Source organism: Lissotriton vulgaris, chromosome 11 (genome assembly GCF_964263255.1).
Source record: "Lissotriton vulgaris chromosome 11, aLisVul1.2, whole genome shotgun sequence".
Classification (NCBI taxonomy): Eukaryota; Metazoa; Chordata; class Amphibia; order Caudata; family Salamandridae; genus Lissotriton; species Lissotriton vulgaris.
The window spans coordinates 245,813,580-245,830,518 of NC_141699.1; the positions used below are offsets into that span (position 1 = coordinate 245,813,580).

At 42.2% G+C, this 16,939-nt stretch overlaps 1 protein-coding gene across 1 annotated transcript in view; it reads right to left on the reverse strand.

Moving 5' to 3' along the window:
• Window positions 1–16,939, reverse strand: part of PITPNB (phosphatidylinositol transfer protein beta) — a 374,371-nt gene that overhangs the window by 210,850 nt on the left and 146,582 nt on the right. The window contains exon 7 of the mRNA XM_086943148.1: window positions 5,960–6,043. Within this exon, the coding sequence (XP_086799274.1) occupies window positions 5,960–6,043 (84 nt within the window). The remainder of the gene's footprint in view (window positions 1–5,959; window positions 6,044–16,939) is intronic.

Here is a 16,939-nt window from a genome sequence, read left to right on the forward strand (position 1 = left end):
CGGGCCTAGTCATTAATTGGTCGAAATCCTACCTCTATGTGCTCAGTGGAGGAACCCCTCGTCTTCCTAGGGGTTGCGCTATACAGGTCTCGCAGCAGGGGTTTAAGTACCTGGGTATCTATATATCAACGGATGCCCAGGCGCGATACACAAACAACTTGCTTCCCCCTCTTGCGCGCCTCAGGCGCGATGTGGAGGGTTGGAAAAGATTGCCGCTGTCCCTGTTGGGCCGTGCGGCATTGTTCAAGATGATGTCCCTGCCGAGATTCTTGTACGCGCTCCAAAACACGCAGGACCCCGTCCCTTCCAAATACTTCAAGGAAATTGAAGGTCTGCAGCGGGCCCTCTTATGGGAGGGTAGGCCGCGTATTGCAGTTGTTAAACTGACTATTCCCTGGTACGATGGCGGCATTGCTCTGCCTGACATCCGCCGGTACTATTGGGCCTCTCAATTGGCGGCTCTTAACCACGGCTTTTATGGGCCGGCGGAGAGTCCGGGGTATGCCATGGATCGTTGGCTCTTGAATGGCGGGATGTACTACAGAGCGCTATATTCCAGATCTCTGGATGGGAAAATGACTGGTCCCACCAAGACTGCTGTGCACATTTGGAGGGCCATCACGAAAGCACTGGGGTGGAAGGGTAGACTTACTATGGCCACTCCACTTTACGATTCTGACTTGCTGGGTAGGCTGTGGCACTCGAAGGGGTTTGACCGGTGGGACCTTATTGGTATCTCCAAGGTGGCTGATGTGATGGCCAGGGGGGAGATCAAGTCTTTCGAGGTTCTGAAAACTGAATTTCAACTGGGTGCCATAGAATACTTCAGATACGCCCAATTGCGACATGCCCTTACGGCTGCCCTGCCCATTGGTGAGAAGGTTCCCGAATCATCCCCGCTGGAAGACAGGGTGCTGGACGGCCATATGCCTGACAGTGCCATTTCCCTGACCTATAAAAAGCTGATAAATGTTCGGACGGATCTGTTGTTGAATGTGAGAGACCAGTGGGTGCGTGATGGGATTGAGTTCGATGATGAGGATTGGCAGTGTGCAGTGTCTTCCCCCAAAGAAGTGGCAATCTCGGCGAGGCTTCGCTTAGTACAATTGAAGATACTCCACAGAACCTATATCACTGGCCCTAGACTGATTCACATGGGGCTCTCTGAGGACGGTCTTTGTAGGCGTGGGTGCGGCACGCTGGCCACTTTCATGCATACCATCTGGGAATGCCAGGTTATTGCTTCTTATTGGAAACGGGTGCATGCGGTTATGCGTGAGGTGACTGGTGTGGATTTGCCTGCAGAAGCCCGGCGCTGCTTGTTGAACGTGTGGGGTCCGACTGACTACACTACTGCCCAGACCCGTTGGGTCACACTAGGGAACATGGTGGCCAAGCGTGATATTGCGCAGAAGTGGGGCGCCCCGACTCCCCCCACCGTGGGACTGTGGAAAACCAATATGGATTGGTGCATGCTCCGTGAGAAGACTGTGTATGTAAGCCCAAAAGGTGGGGGGTTGTTTGGGGGGCCTGGAATGAATATAGGGGTGGTCTTTGTGTGCCTCCCGATGCAGGTCCGCTGGAGGTTCGTCTCTCTCCCTAGCCCTTCCTTCCACCCAACTTCTCACTTTAATGGAATCCTGCTTTCTTCCCCCCCCCCATTTTGTATGCTTTTCCAGTATGGTTACTACAGAGAGCTAAATGGTCCCACCCGCCCCCTGGAATCGTGCATTGCTGCTCATGTGTTGTACCTTGCCACTTCCTTTCTTTAAATGTTCCTTTTTTGTTGATTTGTTAGGTACTCATATTTATAATACAAAATTAAACCTGATGTGTTACTGGATTTGATTTGGTCGCACCTCTTCTCCGTTTTTTACAATGCTGCCTAGCCTCAGGGATGTAAGGCTGAATAGCTGTGTGCCTTGAATTTTCAATAAAGGTTTTCCAAAAAACAAAAAACAAAAAAAAAAAAAAAGGGTTGCTTTCTGAACCAAGAGCTACCTGCCAAATTTAGTGTAATTACGTTCAGAAGTTCGGGCTGCAGCCGTGTCTAAAATTTCCTATGGAAATTAAAATAGGGAAATTGCGTTTTGGGACCCCTTTTTTTTTTTAATCGGCCCCCGCTTGACGAATTACCCCGAAACTTTCAAGAGAGGAGCGGGACGTTAGTTTTGAAAATTCGGCGAAGATTCTTCAAACTGCGCTAAATATATTAGCAAGGGAAAAAAAGCTTTTTGAATAGAAACAAGGTCCTAACTATAACTACCTACTGGCGACTGCCAGTAGGTAATATTAATATATATATATATATATATAAAGTTTTGCAAACTCTGATTGCAACACATCACAAGAGTATGTATCACCTTACGAAAGATATACCACTCAATGTGATGTTCAGAAACATTTGATGTGCTTGGAAAAAAAAACTGTGGTACGCCCCCCTAATTCTATATGATGGTCATCAAAATCTGTATGAGAGAAACAGTTTTAAATTGATGGTCGCTTCAACAATTATCAGAGACCTCAATCTATATATGTAAGAAAAAGTACTAAAATTAAGGTTAATAAGGGGTCAGCAGAGGCTATAGCATAAAACTTTAACATACATGATATTTACAAGCTAAGACACTTGTGTAACCTTATCATACACTTTCATTGTACTTCTTTATAACCATTGTCAGGAAGAAAACCTCAGAGGGTATTTGTTGATGGATTGGGGGTGGAGGATGGGAGCGGAGGGTAGGTGCTGACACATTACCAAATATGAGTGCAACGTGGTCAACTGTAACCACCAGAGAATTCAGTACATGTCTAATGCTATGATTGGAGGGAACAGTGCCAACAGAAAGAACTGTCCTAAGGAAAGATATTCACCTCCCTTGGTCAGAAAGAGCTATGTTACCAACCATGAGATGGAGCACCCCACCATCAGCAGAACTTGCTGGAAGAGTAACGAAAAAGTTGCATTTTGAGATAATTCAGAAATAGCATACAATATGCCTTCTCAGGCAAAGCAGCCAAGAAATGCATGCATAAGAAGGGTCACAAGAATAATATGAGGGATACCGATGAGTGCTTTTAAATTGAACCTCAGCATAGTCCTGACACCACTACCACCAGTTCATCATAATGCACATGTTACCCCACCTCTAAAGGATAAAGCTTTTGGGAAATGTATGTGTGTGTATACACAATAAAGACACCTACAACTTTACCACTAGCAATATATACTTAATAATAGCAGAAATGAAGCATTACTAGTTGAAAACACAGGGGCTCCGAATTGCGGCCTCGGAAAGTCACTATATGTATGCCACCTTTGATGTATTTTGGTAATGCCATCTGTTTCTCAGGGATGGTTTCCGAAATCTGCAACTCAATTCCTCCAGTCATTAGGTCTAATCCCTCTCATGAGATCTTCAAGTCGGAGTTTAAAGTCCTTATCTTTCAGCAACATCTCTGTTATTTAGGAGTGTTAAACCTGGCCCTTTTTGCTGGTTTATCCCCAAACTTTTTGGCTTTTGCATCCTATTTTTCTGACCCAGTTTTCGTTGGCTATCTGACTCTGGTCATTTTACCACTGATGATCAGTGCTAAAGTGCATATGTGCTCTGTGTAAATTGTGACTATGATTGGTCATCCATGATTGGCATATTTGATTTACTGGAAAGTCCCTAGTAAAGTGCACATATTGTGCCAGAGCCCGTAAATCAAATGCTACTAGTGGGCCTGCAGCACTGGTTGTGCCACCCACATGAGTAGCCCTGTAAAGGAATCTCAGACCTGCCACTGCAGTGTCTGTTTAACAACAAGGGGTGGTGATGGACAGAGTTTCTGAATTAAGCAGAAGACTCTCACCCAGTCAAAAGATCAGGGCTAGATCCAACACCATTTTTTAGCTCACTGCACCATCCCAGCTCAGAACCTGGTTATATGCAAATTAGTCTGTTCCTGTCCCAGTGCATGATGGGAACAGGGCAAACCAAACAACCAGTGTCTGCGCACACAGTTTAAACTGCCATCTTGACCTGGCAAGTGCACCCACTTGCCAGGTCCAACCTTCACTTATCTTCCATATAAGGCACCCCTTAGGTAGGCCCACGGTACCCCCATGGACAGTGTCTGTGAAAGGAAGAACATGTACTAATGTATTTTACATGTCCTGATAGTGAAATACTGTCTATTTAATTTTACACTGTTGAAAGGCTGTCTGTCCCATTGGCTAACATTGGAGCGTCACTGTAACATTTTACATCTGTAACTTCATTTGGGACAAGATAGAAAAAAAATGGACCCAGCAGGTTACCATAGTAATGAGGGAGCCGTAAAGATTCATGTCATTGGAATAAAGCCAAAATACAAGTACTGGTACTTTAAGAAACTGCATAAAATGTGCAGTGATGGTGTAAGGTGGTGTTATGCATAAGGTTTTCCTGATGTTTTCTAACAGGTTCAACCTATGAGTATTTACTCTATGGCACTACCTATGATATTATGACCATTGCATTGTGGCAAAGTGATGTATGATCTATGTGAGATTATGACACTTGCCTAGTTGGCAAAGTGATTTATGTGAACGTGGTCTAAGTGCTTTATATACAATATATGAGATATTTATGTATAACTGTGTGTGGAGTCTCTTTTGTGGTGTATCTTGTGTGTCACTGGTGTGTGTGTTGCAGAGACACTTTACACATTGTGTATGTAATAAGCCTGGCCGCTCTGCCAAGCTACCAAGGGGTGTACAGGGGTCATCTTGGATGTGTAACTCCCTTATCCTGATTAGAGTGGTGGGTTATGCCTGGAATAGGTACATACCCTGGCCAAAAAGAAGCCCCATTTGTAACAATGAGGCAAACCAAAAAGGACTCTTGGTCCATATAGACCTTAAAAACCTCCTAATGTAGGTCCATTATTGTCATCTACATATAAAACAGCCAGCCTTTCATTTGCTAGCTGCTGTTCTGCTGTGATGTATGTTTTATACCTATACAACGTGTTCTGTTGCCTTAGGGGGTGAGGCATCTGGATTTCAGAATATAAAACAGCAAAAATAAACACAAAAGAAAAATATAAATACACTTGTGACGTGTGATAAACACCACGGATGACAATCATACCTTCTCCATGAAGCTTTGGATGGTGATTTCTGTTTTTTAAAAACATGTTTTTGATGTCCATACACAATGATAATGCTATTCAAAACATCTTTATAACAATTTTTCCGGATATTATGATGGTACACATTGGCCATTGCATAAGATCTGAGGCCGTTTCCAATGGGCACTGGGCACAGAGCATTGGACAAAACGAAGATTAGAGACCCAGCATTTGTTATCAAAAGTAGCAGATCATGCTCAACCCACGGGGAAGTTCATTCCATTGCTCTGTTCGAACATAATTTCTCATTTCCACAAGCTGCTAAAGCTCCTTTTTAAAATGGGCCACAAAAATATGCATTTTTTATTGCAACGCCCATGGGGGTCGGGTCCTAGCATCACCTTGTACTAGGCGCAGGACGGACCAAGCACTTAATTAGATGGGTAAGGAGGATTGCTTTCGTTAGATTATTAGATCATCCATAATATCACTTTTTGAAATCGAATATTGTGATGCAGGCTTGCTCTCTCAAAAGAAGTTATTGACAAACAATGTGTTTGAGGAGTTCCAGAAAGCACAACTTGTCGGCTGACAGCACAGCTGATTGCTGGTGGAAATTAATGATGGGTACAGTTGGGGGAGCTTTGTGCAATTAATGCATACAAGGATTGACAACTACTTGGAGGATATTCAAAATGTTGGACCACACTAGAAGAAAATCAATTAAGACTAACTAAGAAGTTGAGTACTGACTAAAAACATGCATTTGATACAACTCTTAACTTACAACATTGCCCTTAAAGGATAATTCACCGCATCCCCCCCCAAACCCAAAAATAAAAAATAAACTGATACGCACTGCAGGGTCTACTTGACTTCGATCTGCGATGTCAATCTGTACCACTTCAACCGTTTTCCATATATTAGGATCTAGACTATGCACCTGCAAAATAAAAGATTTTTTTTGTGAGATTAGTTCAAAACAAAAACGGAAATGTAAAAAAAACATTTGCTCATTGTAACTTTTTATTCGTTTTGTGATCATGAATGTGACAGAAAAGAAAAGCTGTGTTCATGTGCCAAATCTGAAGAAAAGGGCAGATTTCCTTCAGCATCTCATTTTGTTTGTTTGTAGCAGCAACACACAATCAGTTAAGATGGACAATAGCGGTTTCATAGACCTGCTCGGTTTTCCCACCTTGGAGTCTTTAGCAAATAATTTAATTATCCCATAAAAAATGTGGGCGCCATTATAAAATGACTTTTATTGACAATTCTGTAGGAGCTTCGCAGTGTCACCAAGTTCATCAATGAAAAGGCAGAATTCCAATATTAATTTCTTCATGTCAACATTGGCCTGTCAGTAGATGACAGGTACGCTTTAAATTTTGAAAATGCATTTTGAGCCGACGGTACAGTTTACATCTATAGAATGGAACATCAAAACACAACACACAAGAACATATACAGACCTAAAAAGAGAAAAAAAGTCTCTTAAGTTGGAGAGCTAGTTTTAAATTGGGTCGGTTGTGGTCCATGAATCGGACAACAACAGGAACTTGCATAACATAAGGTTTGGACAGTTTTCAACCTGTTTTCATCATTATACCTCCTGTTGATATAGGGGTCTGGGATAATAAGTCACTTTTGGTGGTATTAAGGCTCCCTGGAGTTTGCTGCACATGAATGTATTCTTCTGCTTCATGCTTCTCGGTTCCAGACTGTTATATTTTTACACCCATAAATTCCTGTGATGCAAGAAGTATGGACCCTAAAAATGTGGCTTGCTAAAGCCTGCATTGTCTGTTTCTGTAACTCGCACAATTGCCAGGGCTGGCACTTGCATCCAGAAACAAGTAGGAAGCCAACTGACCTTATAGAGAACGGTCCCACTTATGAAGACAACCACTACACGGAAGATATTCACACATTTTTTGATTGCCAACAATTACGCATGGGTACTGTTAAATGTTATTTATTTTAAGTTCAGCTACTGGCTTGGAAACAACATCTTCCAAATAAACCCTATTTAATACTCTCACTAACAGACACAGCTAGACAGAGACCAAACTGTGGATACTACGTGGCATAAAGATTTCCTATGTACATTCTTGATCAGGCTCATCCCAACATTATGAAGCAGAATTCATCAAACCTTACATTGTTCACGAGCAGGACAGGTCTCGGTTTCGGCTGAACTGTTACTATTGGAGCAAGACAGAGACGGATTAGCATATGGATCAGTCTAACCTGAGGTGGAAAGGTGGGCAATAGAATGATGGGTTGGAATGCTACTCCATGCGAATACCAGTAGTTTAACAAATTGCAAGCATTTCTCACATCACCTTTTGCATGTTTGAAGGAGAGAGAACGATCAGTCTGAAGTTGTGTGGACTATTTAACTTCCGAACCATGTCAGACTCTCCCGAATATTGATATAGGAATTTACTCCCATCCTTTTAATGCGACAAGCATATTTAAATCTTGTACCCTGAAATCGACTTGCAATGGCATCATCTGCATCTTTTAAACCTATATCTTTGGTGGTTTTATCCAATATTCTCACCACTAAGTTGGTGGGCGGAGGCCCCCCTCCTCCCAGTTCCCTAGCATATAGAACAAATGCACAGCCATTTTTGCCCAGATTTTGTCCTTCAATTCTCAGTGCTAATTCATTCAATGGAAAAAAGGCAAACTCATTTACCAGATGCTGTTCGGATGCTTCATCAGACCACCTGAAATCGGGTAAACCTATCCCGCTTCAAAGATACTTTTTTTGTAATGTTGACACCCCAATTCTAGGGGTGCCATCTTTACAGACCAGTGTTCTTATTAGCTACTGCTTGACACTGAGGAAGCTCCCAACCAGAAAGCAGCAGCACAGGTCACACAGCACTAAAACAGAGGTTAGGCAGTGTCAGTGCAGTGGGAGTCCAGCAGTGGTTATTTCCTTTCCTCAAATGACCTGATCCAGTATGGTGGATGTATGCGAGCTTGTAAATTTCAATGAGGGAGCTGATCATCTACAACTCGTGAAAGTAACCAGTGATGCAGACTGATAACTTAATGCCATTTTCGAGTCCTTTTAACTGAAATTCTTTGAACTTTGTTGTGCATTTTTTAATATGGTGCAAGGGATTAAGAAGTGTAATGCCCGAGATTTATATGGTCACAGCACGTACACATACAGAATGCAATAGAAACTGAACCAGAAGAAGCAATTGAAATTCAAACAGCATTGATATTTCACAGGAATGTGTCAAACACTTAAACATATTTAATGGCAAGAATGTGTGTACTATTAAGCTGCTAAATCGGGTTTAAATGCATAGTAGAGGTATGTTACAGTAAAGGTTCGAAGGGACACGTAGCTACGGTTATGTTATGCTCTGCCCTCAAAAGGTGCAAAACCCTGTAGGGTAGGGGGACAGTGATGTCAACGGGAAGGTCAAGGGAGGTATTGTCGGAATAACAATTGATGAAAAGAGGCGTTGGGAGGGTTATTAAAGAGAGTCAAGGTTTAAAAGGTTTACATTTTCCAAATATGTGCTGTTTAAGGATTGAGTCAGCAATGATTGTACTATATGTCTGAAAATAATAATAAATACATTTTAAATGAAGTATACGATTGTGAGGTACTTTGTTAGATTGTGCAAAGTGACTGAACGCAAAGCATCAGAGAATGTGGTTAGTGAGGAATGACAGAAAGTACGGAGAAGGTTTTGCATACTATGATCAGCCATAGGGCAAGGAGCCTGTTGCCAATTTTTCCATTTGTAGGGTTGTGATTTAGTCTCTCACAAACTCTAGAGTCAAGAATTACCATCATTTCAAGGGACACTGGACAACAACGAGCTAGCCAGAGAAAACTCACTGACCCTCCTGGCGGATGGTAATGCCATAAGGCAGAGTGATGGGCTGGCCTACACGGAAAGGAGTTACCACCTTTGTTAAGAATGATGTTTGGGTCCGGAGGATCAGCTTGTCTGGGTAGAACAAGACATAAGGAGGATTAGCAGACAGTGCCTGAAACTCACGGACCCTCCTGGCGGATGGTAATGCCATAAGGAATACCACCTTGATGGTGAAGGGTCTGAGTTGGAAAGTTTGTAGTGGCTCATAGGGAGCAAACATTAGGAATGTCACAACCGGGCTTAAGAATGACAGAACTAGGCTTAAGTCCCACTGAGGCTTAACAAAGGGTGTTAGTAGAAACATATGTTGAAGCCCTTTCAAAAATCAATTGAAAATAGGGACCTTGAACAGGGATGGCTGTTCTGGCAACTGTAAAAAGGCAGATATGGTAGAGAAATCACCTTTCTCTTCCATCCCTGCTGGGCCATAGAAAGAGTATACCAGAGAACTTGTGAAAGAGGTGCAGATAAGAGATTAACGTTGTTCTCAGTACACAATACCACAAACTTGTCCCTGCCTTCAGGTGTATACCGTCTTGGTGGATGGACTCGTGACTGCCAGAATAATGTTGCAGACGTTGCATGGAAGGTCAAAAACTGTCAACTGTCGAAAGGGTGTATGGGTGAAAAGACCAAGGTTCGGGATAGGCTGTTCCAATCAAAAGAAGCAGGATCAATACTAATCTGGATTAGGTGGGCCTCAGGGGCTGGTTCAGAGTTTGGCAGAGAGGATCTCTGTTATAATAACTGTGGAGAACTCGGTCTGCCAAACTCACAATCCACCCTCCCGATTTTGAGTCTGGTAGACTGCATATTCTGTGCAGGTGGAGAAAACTTCCTTCGACAACTCAACAGAGTCAGGGATGAAAAGCGATCTGATCATCATCCCAATTTAGATAGAACTTCCCTGGGGTTGAGGAGTCATTATGTTTATATGTTATGTTTTTCACTTTTCAAAACCAAACTGCCGCTTTGGGAGCTCGTTTCTGATAAATAAAACATGTTGGAAAAGTTTGACACATGGCCTTCATGTTTGACTGAATAGTTCATCAAACTTTCCCTACATTTACATGAACCGCCATTGTGGCAATTCCTGCCAATGTATAGAGATATCTGCAGGGCCAGCAGACATCTCTAAATTTGGCATGAGGAGTAAAGCCAGGGAGGCAGATTTAAAGTCCTCCATCACAGTGCCTGCCCTTACTCTAATTCCAAAGCCTGAATCAGGTCCTCTGTCTACTGCGGAACAGTGGATACAAAAAAAGGATGATTCGGAATGCTAGACTGCACAATTAACATTGAACAGACTATTTGTCAGCATTTATCCCATCACATTTTGGGTGTTTGATTGCCAGTAGTTTGGTTAGAAACGTGAGAATGGCACAACTTTCCAGGCATACTGCTGACAATATTTGAGAATTCCACAAAGTAGTAAATTTGCACCTATTCAAGGAGCTCTTCCATAAGTGCACATTTACTACTATTTAAAAGGTCACTATATATAAATTCCTGATCCAAAAAAAGAAGTTAAAAACTCTTTATGTAAGCAGAAAGATAAAAAAAGAACACAGACATTGCAGACCCAACCTAGGGCCTGCAGACCCAACTACCAAGCCGGAAAAGCACTTATGCTCCACCATCCCTCATAGGTGAGACTAAGGGGCCGATTACGATGTCGGTTGGAAAGCCTCTGACCCCTAGTCAGAAGCTTTCTAACCACGGTTGTAGGCTTTCCGACTGACACGGTCGGTTACGGTCTGACTGCCGAATTACAATGGCGGTAGTCACAGCATGAATCGGTCGGTCATTCCGAACGTGATTCCGACTGGCTCTTGGAGTCTTCCGGCCAGTTGGAATCACACTGTAATCCCCTAAGGATGGCGTTTCCACCCTCAGAATTACTATGTTGGATTCCCACAGCCTTTCCGTGGCGGCTTTTTCTTTCAGACAGGAAAAGGCTGTTGGAAAATGACTTTGGGGCCTCCTAGCAGGGCCCTCTTGCCTCCGCGGCCTACAGTTGGTGACCGAGGAGGAACCTAGGGTGCCCTCCTGTAAATCTATGAAATGGGGTGCCTGCCACATGGTGCAGGATTTTACACACAGACACTCCCATTTTTTTCATGGGAGCCTGTATTACGGCCGCAATACAAGCTCCCATATAGAAATGGGAGCATCCGGCCGAACAGTGTTTGGTTGCATCATAATTAGGTGGTCAGAACCACCGACCGGTCCAGAGTCCGAGACGGTGTCGGTCAGAGGCAACTCCGACCGACATCGTAATAAGCCCCTAAATCTTCACACTTTTCCCCCAGTAGGTCTTACACAGAGTCCCCTCCTCTCTAATTAATTGGTTGCTTCTTTGGTGGAAAGTGGCAAGTTAAGCTCGCCCACGTAACCGCTGCCCCAAATCCATGATCATTAAGTCAATCAATACAATCCTTTCTTCTCTCACTCAACTCTGTAACCCCTCTATCCTCTCTTCCACTGTTCCTTCTGTCTGGAAGTTCGCTCCTGTTGTTCCTCCTCTAAAATATTTTTTTTATTAAATGAGGACTCCATGGTTCTGGCTAGCTACTGTCCCATCTCACTCCATTACCAGGCCAAACTTCTGAAAAAAACATATCAATGGCCATCTCTCCGCATATCTTGAAACCCACTCAGTTTTAGAATCCTCCCAATCTGGCCTTAGTCTCAAACACAATGCTGAGCCTGTGCTTCTCAGTGTTGCAGATAATCTTCATATAGTTACTGACTGGGATGGCTGTGCTGCCTTGATCCTACTTAACCTGTCTTCCACTTTTGAAATGGTGTCCAATTTGTATTTGATTCACCAACTACATTATATTGAAACCCAGGGATGGCATGGTTACCATAATTTCTACCTGCGCCTATGTGAACAGAACATCTCCCCCCATTTCACTCCACATGTTGGGCTCTTTCATGTAGATTTCCACAAGGTTCCTAGCTCAATCTCATTCTTTTCAATATATTAATTTCTCTCCTGGTCCACCTTATCAAATTAATTGGAGTGTAGCTCATGTCATATGCAGATGATACTCATGCCCTCCTCTATCATGACAGTAATAACCACTCAGAGTGAAGACTTTCATGCGATATATGTCCGCTGTGCCCACACGGATGAATATTGATTACCTCAATCTCAATTCAGACAAAACTGAAGCCTTGTTGCTTGGTTTCTCCCCCCCTTTGGAAATGCTGTAGATGACCTGCAGATGTCAGTCCTCTCCCCTTCACTCTACCAATGTTTGCGATTTTAACATCCTTTTTAATTCATTTCTCTCACATTTCTTACTTATTTGTGCTCTATTTCTACTAAATAAGTCTTAAGGAACATTTTTCCCCTTCTTCCAAAGAATTTAAAGAGAACCATCCCCCAAGCTGCAGCTCTTTCTCACCATGATGGGAACTCTTTTTCTTGGTCTCCCGCACAGCTTAATACCTCAACTTCAACTTGCTCAAAATGGCACTGCTCATCTTTTATACATCTTCCATGGTATTTTGCAAAATCTAACCAGTTTACACTGCCTTTCCAATACAAAGTGTTCTGTGTTCAAGGTACTTTTCTGTGTCATTGTGGTATCCAAAGTATTAGAGTCCTTGTTCTTTGAATGACAGAAACCTAGGCTGTCAGCGCATTTGATCTCTTTCTTCTTCCCCCCTCCACCTCTTGATGACTTGTAAGATTCATTGTTTCAGATGTGGTGGCAATGCTTTCCTCAGGTCCCAAAACTGGAACCCTCCCCATGCTCCCTCCAGTGCAACTGATCTTTCACAGAATACGTGAGATTCATATTACTCCATATTGTTTGTGGTTCGGTCTTTGCTTACACTTCTCCTGTATTCAGGTTAGCATTATGAAGCTTTTACAACATCTGTATGTTTATAAACCTCCATTATCATCATGTAGAAGTCTCCTTCTATTATTAGCAATGCCTGGAGGAGATCAAACAGTAAGTGCCTAAAGTGCACATCATGGTGAATAGATTGTGTGACCGTACATATATGTTTACCAGTAGAAAGTCCTAGCCATCTCACATCTACAGGACCATAATAAATCTTACACTATTATCTAGCCATGTATTATCCATAGGGCATGTGGAAGATGTACCACTGACACCTGATTGAACCAGAGGTGTATGCTGTCAGATAGTAGGTTGTTTTTGCCCACGACCAATCAAGTGGCAGTTAGATGCACTTCTTGAAAGAATATTACTTATGAGCCCTGTCTGGACAGATAATTTTGAACCACAACACTTTTTATCCTATAACCCAGGCCGCTAACATCCCTTGAGATGTAAGTATTTGGTTGAGAAATTTCATTTGGTCAGATGTCTGTTTCTTGGAATCAGCCTAATATGGGTCTCAACCTTTGTTGCATTACCACTCTTTCAGCGTATCTGAACAAGTCAACTGGCCCCACTCCACACAATTGTATATCAAGTATAAAACTACCCCTCCCTAAAGCATAATGTACCCTTACCTCAAATATGCTGAGTGGGGGAGGTTGTCTTGTCCCTCCCCTTTCCATTGGAGCTTCCCAAGTTACTTTATATAAATAATTACATTTGTCATCCTCGTGCATCGTCCTATCTCTAGCACACATACAAGCCATGGGCATCCTAAAAACGAGAAAGACTGACATAGAAAGCCAGCCACATACCTCATCAGTTATGTGCCACTTCTTGGCTGAAGTGTAACTACATTCACCCCAAACCTCTAAACAGGTAGCACAGCAGGGGGGCGGGGTGGGGGGCAATCTATTTATCCTTCTATGATTCATCCAGAAAAATTCTGTGAAAAGCTGTACATTCTTGCGTAGTATTCTTTCACTACACTTTTCTGTTCAGTTAATCCTTAGTCTCTGGCATAAGGGTTACGGATGCACACCAATGTTTTTCTGTGTCTGAGCCTATTAGTTTTGTCCATACAACAGCTCATGTAATTGACCCTTTGTCCAGGTCTGTTATTGGAGATTTGCATTATCCAGGTGCTAGCCTGGCTCTGGTTTCATTGATTTCCTACTGTAGTGCTGACCCCTTGATACACATCCGTAAAAAATTATTGTCTAGAGATTTTTATTTTTGACTTGTGTTTTTTTTATCATAAGAGAAGTAATTTCGCTTTGGTACACATTGCTGGTCCGGACCAACTTGTTCTGGCTGACATTTTTTTAAATGGCAGATGTGTTGCAGTGATGGTGTCAAAACATAGGTTTTGTGGGTCAGGTAGCCTTAGTGAGACAGAAAATAATAACTCCTCAGAGCAACATTTCCACCATTTTCCAAAATGGCGACTCTATATTGAGGTGTTTTAGCCATCATATTGGTAATTTATTTAATTATTGTTTTTATTTCAGGTTTCCCATTGATTAAAATTTGTAAACATGAGCGAAGCAGGTGGTAGCAGAGGATTTTTGCCTCCTGACAAAGTATTGCTAACTACAAAATCTAAGGACTCCTTCAACAGAGAAAAATGTGTCATATGTCAAACTAATCTGAAAGAAAAGATATCAACTGCAGCTGGACAGAATACAGATTTAGATGCACGGGCCTTGAGCTCTGGGGTTATGACTTGTGTACCAAGGGTACGCAGGACAAGAGCAGGGGCGCTCATTTAGGGCACTGGCACCTGCCCTCTGGAACTCCATCCCTCTTGCCACCCGCAGCATGCAAGACCACTCAATCTTTAGGGAAATGATCAAGATGTGGCTATTCTCCAGTCACTAGCTTCCTCGCTATCCGCTCTGCTAGATATAGTGCTGGGACGCCTTGTTGCTAGGGCAGCCATGCGCTCTATAAATTCATATAACATAACAGATGCTGAGGAAATACAGCAAGAAGAAGATCAAAAAAGATTGAAACTGATGGGTTGAGAGGATTAAATATGCTATCATTGTAACAACAAGTGCTACAAGTCGTATACAATGGAAAAATGACTGGAAACAAATCATCAAAAAATTGCAGAAACCAGTGAATCACAACAAGAACCAGAGTCTTCTGAAAAAGCGACGACAACCAAACTCAATGCTCACCCACTTAGAAGATTGATGGCAACCCCTCATCCATGTTCAACAGCTGATGAGAAGGCAGAGAATCTTCAATGTGTTATCTGTGGTTTCACCAGAACATGGGCCAAAGGAATAGACAAAAGAATAAAGTACGGAGGATGTGAGTCTCATCTGTATCTGTAGCTATTTTCTTCCAAGATGAAGTTTTCAGCCGAGTAGTTGACCTAACCCGCGAGGTGAATGTATCTGCAGCAAATTTGTATGCTCACCTAACCTGCATGTGTGCATACATTCGAAAATAGGAATGTACAATGCGTTCCCAGCAGCAACGTAATCGCCAGCCTTCAGTTAAGTTTGCACTCTTTGAAAAAGCAAATGAAGTTTTAAAGCCCCTCCTGAGCGATGGCTAGGGGTTCAGAGACTCCGTGAGATCCAAGAAATTATGGTCAACATTGATGAAACTGTATGAATCCATAACAATGAAATTAAGATTTTTCTAGTAAAAATGTACAATGACAGAATTCGTTTTTGTGAGTCTAACACACAAAAATAGCCACTAATGGTGTTCTCAGCTGATTTGACTCCTGAAGTTCTTTCTGCCAAAATAAGATCACAGGATGCAGTAAAATCAGCAGGAACCATTTTAAGAACCATCCGAAAAGATTTAGATTTTAGACTTGATAACAAATTTTGTGATGCCCCAGAGCTCAGCACATCATGGGTGTCAACAAGCCTGATGTTGTCTTACATTTATTTACATCATTGTTTAATATCAGCAAAGCAAAACTGTTACAAACTAAAGTTCCTAAACTCAAATCAGAAGCTGACAACATTGATGATGGCTTTGAAGATATAAGCGAAGAAGAGGAAGACAATCTTGTGAATCTGACAGCACACCACTTCAAAGTCAGTTTACCAGGAAAGGATTTACAATTGCTGCTCTTGATCATTTTGATTTTGAAGACTGCACTTCTTTGTCTGGAACATCCAGCACACATGATACTGCCATGGTGCTTTTTTCAAAACTGTACAAATGAAATAGCTGCTAGGAAAGAAGCTGTGTTAACTGTAGGCATAAACAAATGAAGCTGCAAACTTATAGCCATCAACAAATTCCAGTCTAAACGAAAGTTTCAAAATGGCTGAGGATATGGATCTTCCTCTACCTGATGCTGCGGGCAGCAAAACTGTATTAACTGAATTTATCATATCTATAACTAGGTGCGGACTGAAGGACGAAAAAAAGCCAGTTCCTCAGTGGACCGGAATTCATGCTCTGATCCCCCAGAATACTGTCCCACTGATGAAGGTTGGTTTTTTACAGTAATACAATTTCCAGTCACAAACTAGGCAACAGTATACACAGCTCTAAAATATTTCCAAAATGTGCATGCTCAGCTTGAAAAAAAAGCCTATCCTGACAATTTTCTGCAATGAGCAATCCAGTAGAATTTGATGATCTTTAACCAATGATGGGTGTTTTCCACATGACAAAAGTTGTGTTGTGCAGGAAGTTATCTCAGGTGGGTTTGGCATAGACAATGCACTTACTGAGACTGAAAATTTGGGATTAAAACTGTCCAGTAAGTATTTAGTGGAACTCATTATGTTTGTTCTTTACAAGCTATGCTCATCATAACTAAGGATATAGAAACATTGCGTCAGAATGCTTTCAGGAACAAGAATGGCTAATTAGGTTTTGCATATCTTATCTCAGAAGTGAATAAGGCAGAGGGTGCACTTCATTCAAAGGACATAATGCAAAGCCAGGCAATGTTCAATACACTCTGATCAAAATCAGAAAACCTGAAAAAGAAGTTTGCGGAGCTTGTCAAAGAATGTGACGAAAAATCAGAACTTTGCAAGCACTGGGGAAATGTTTTACACATGATAGCTG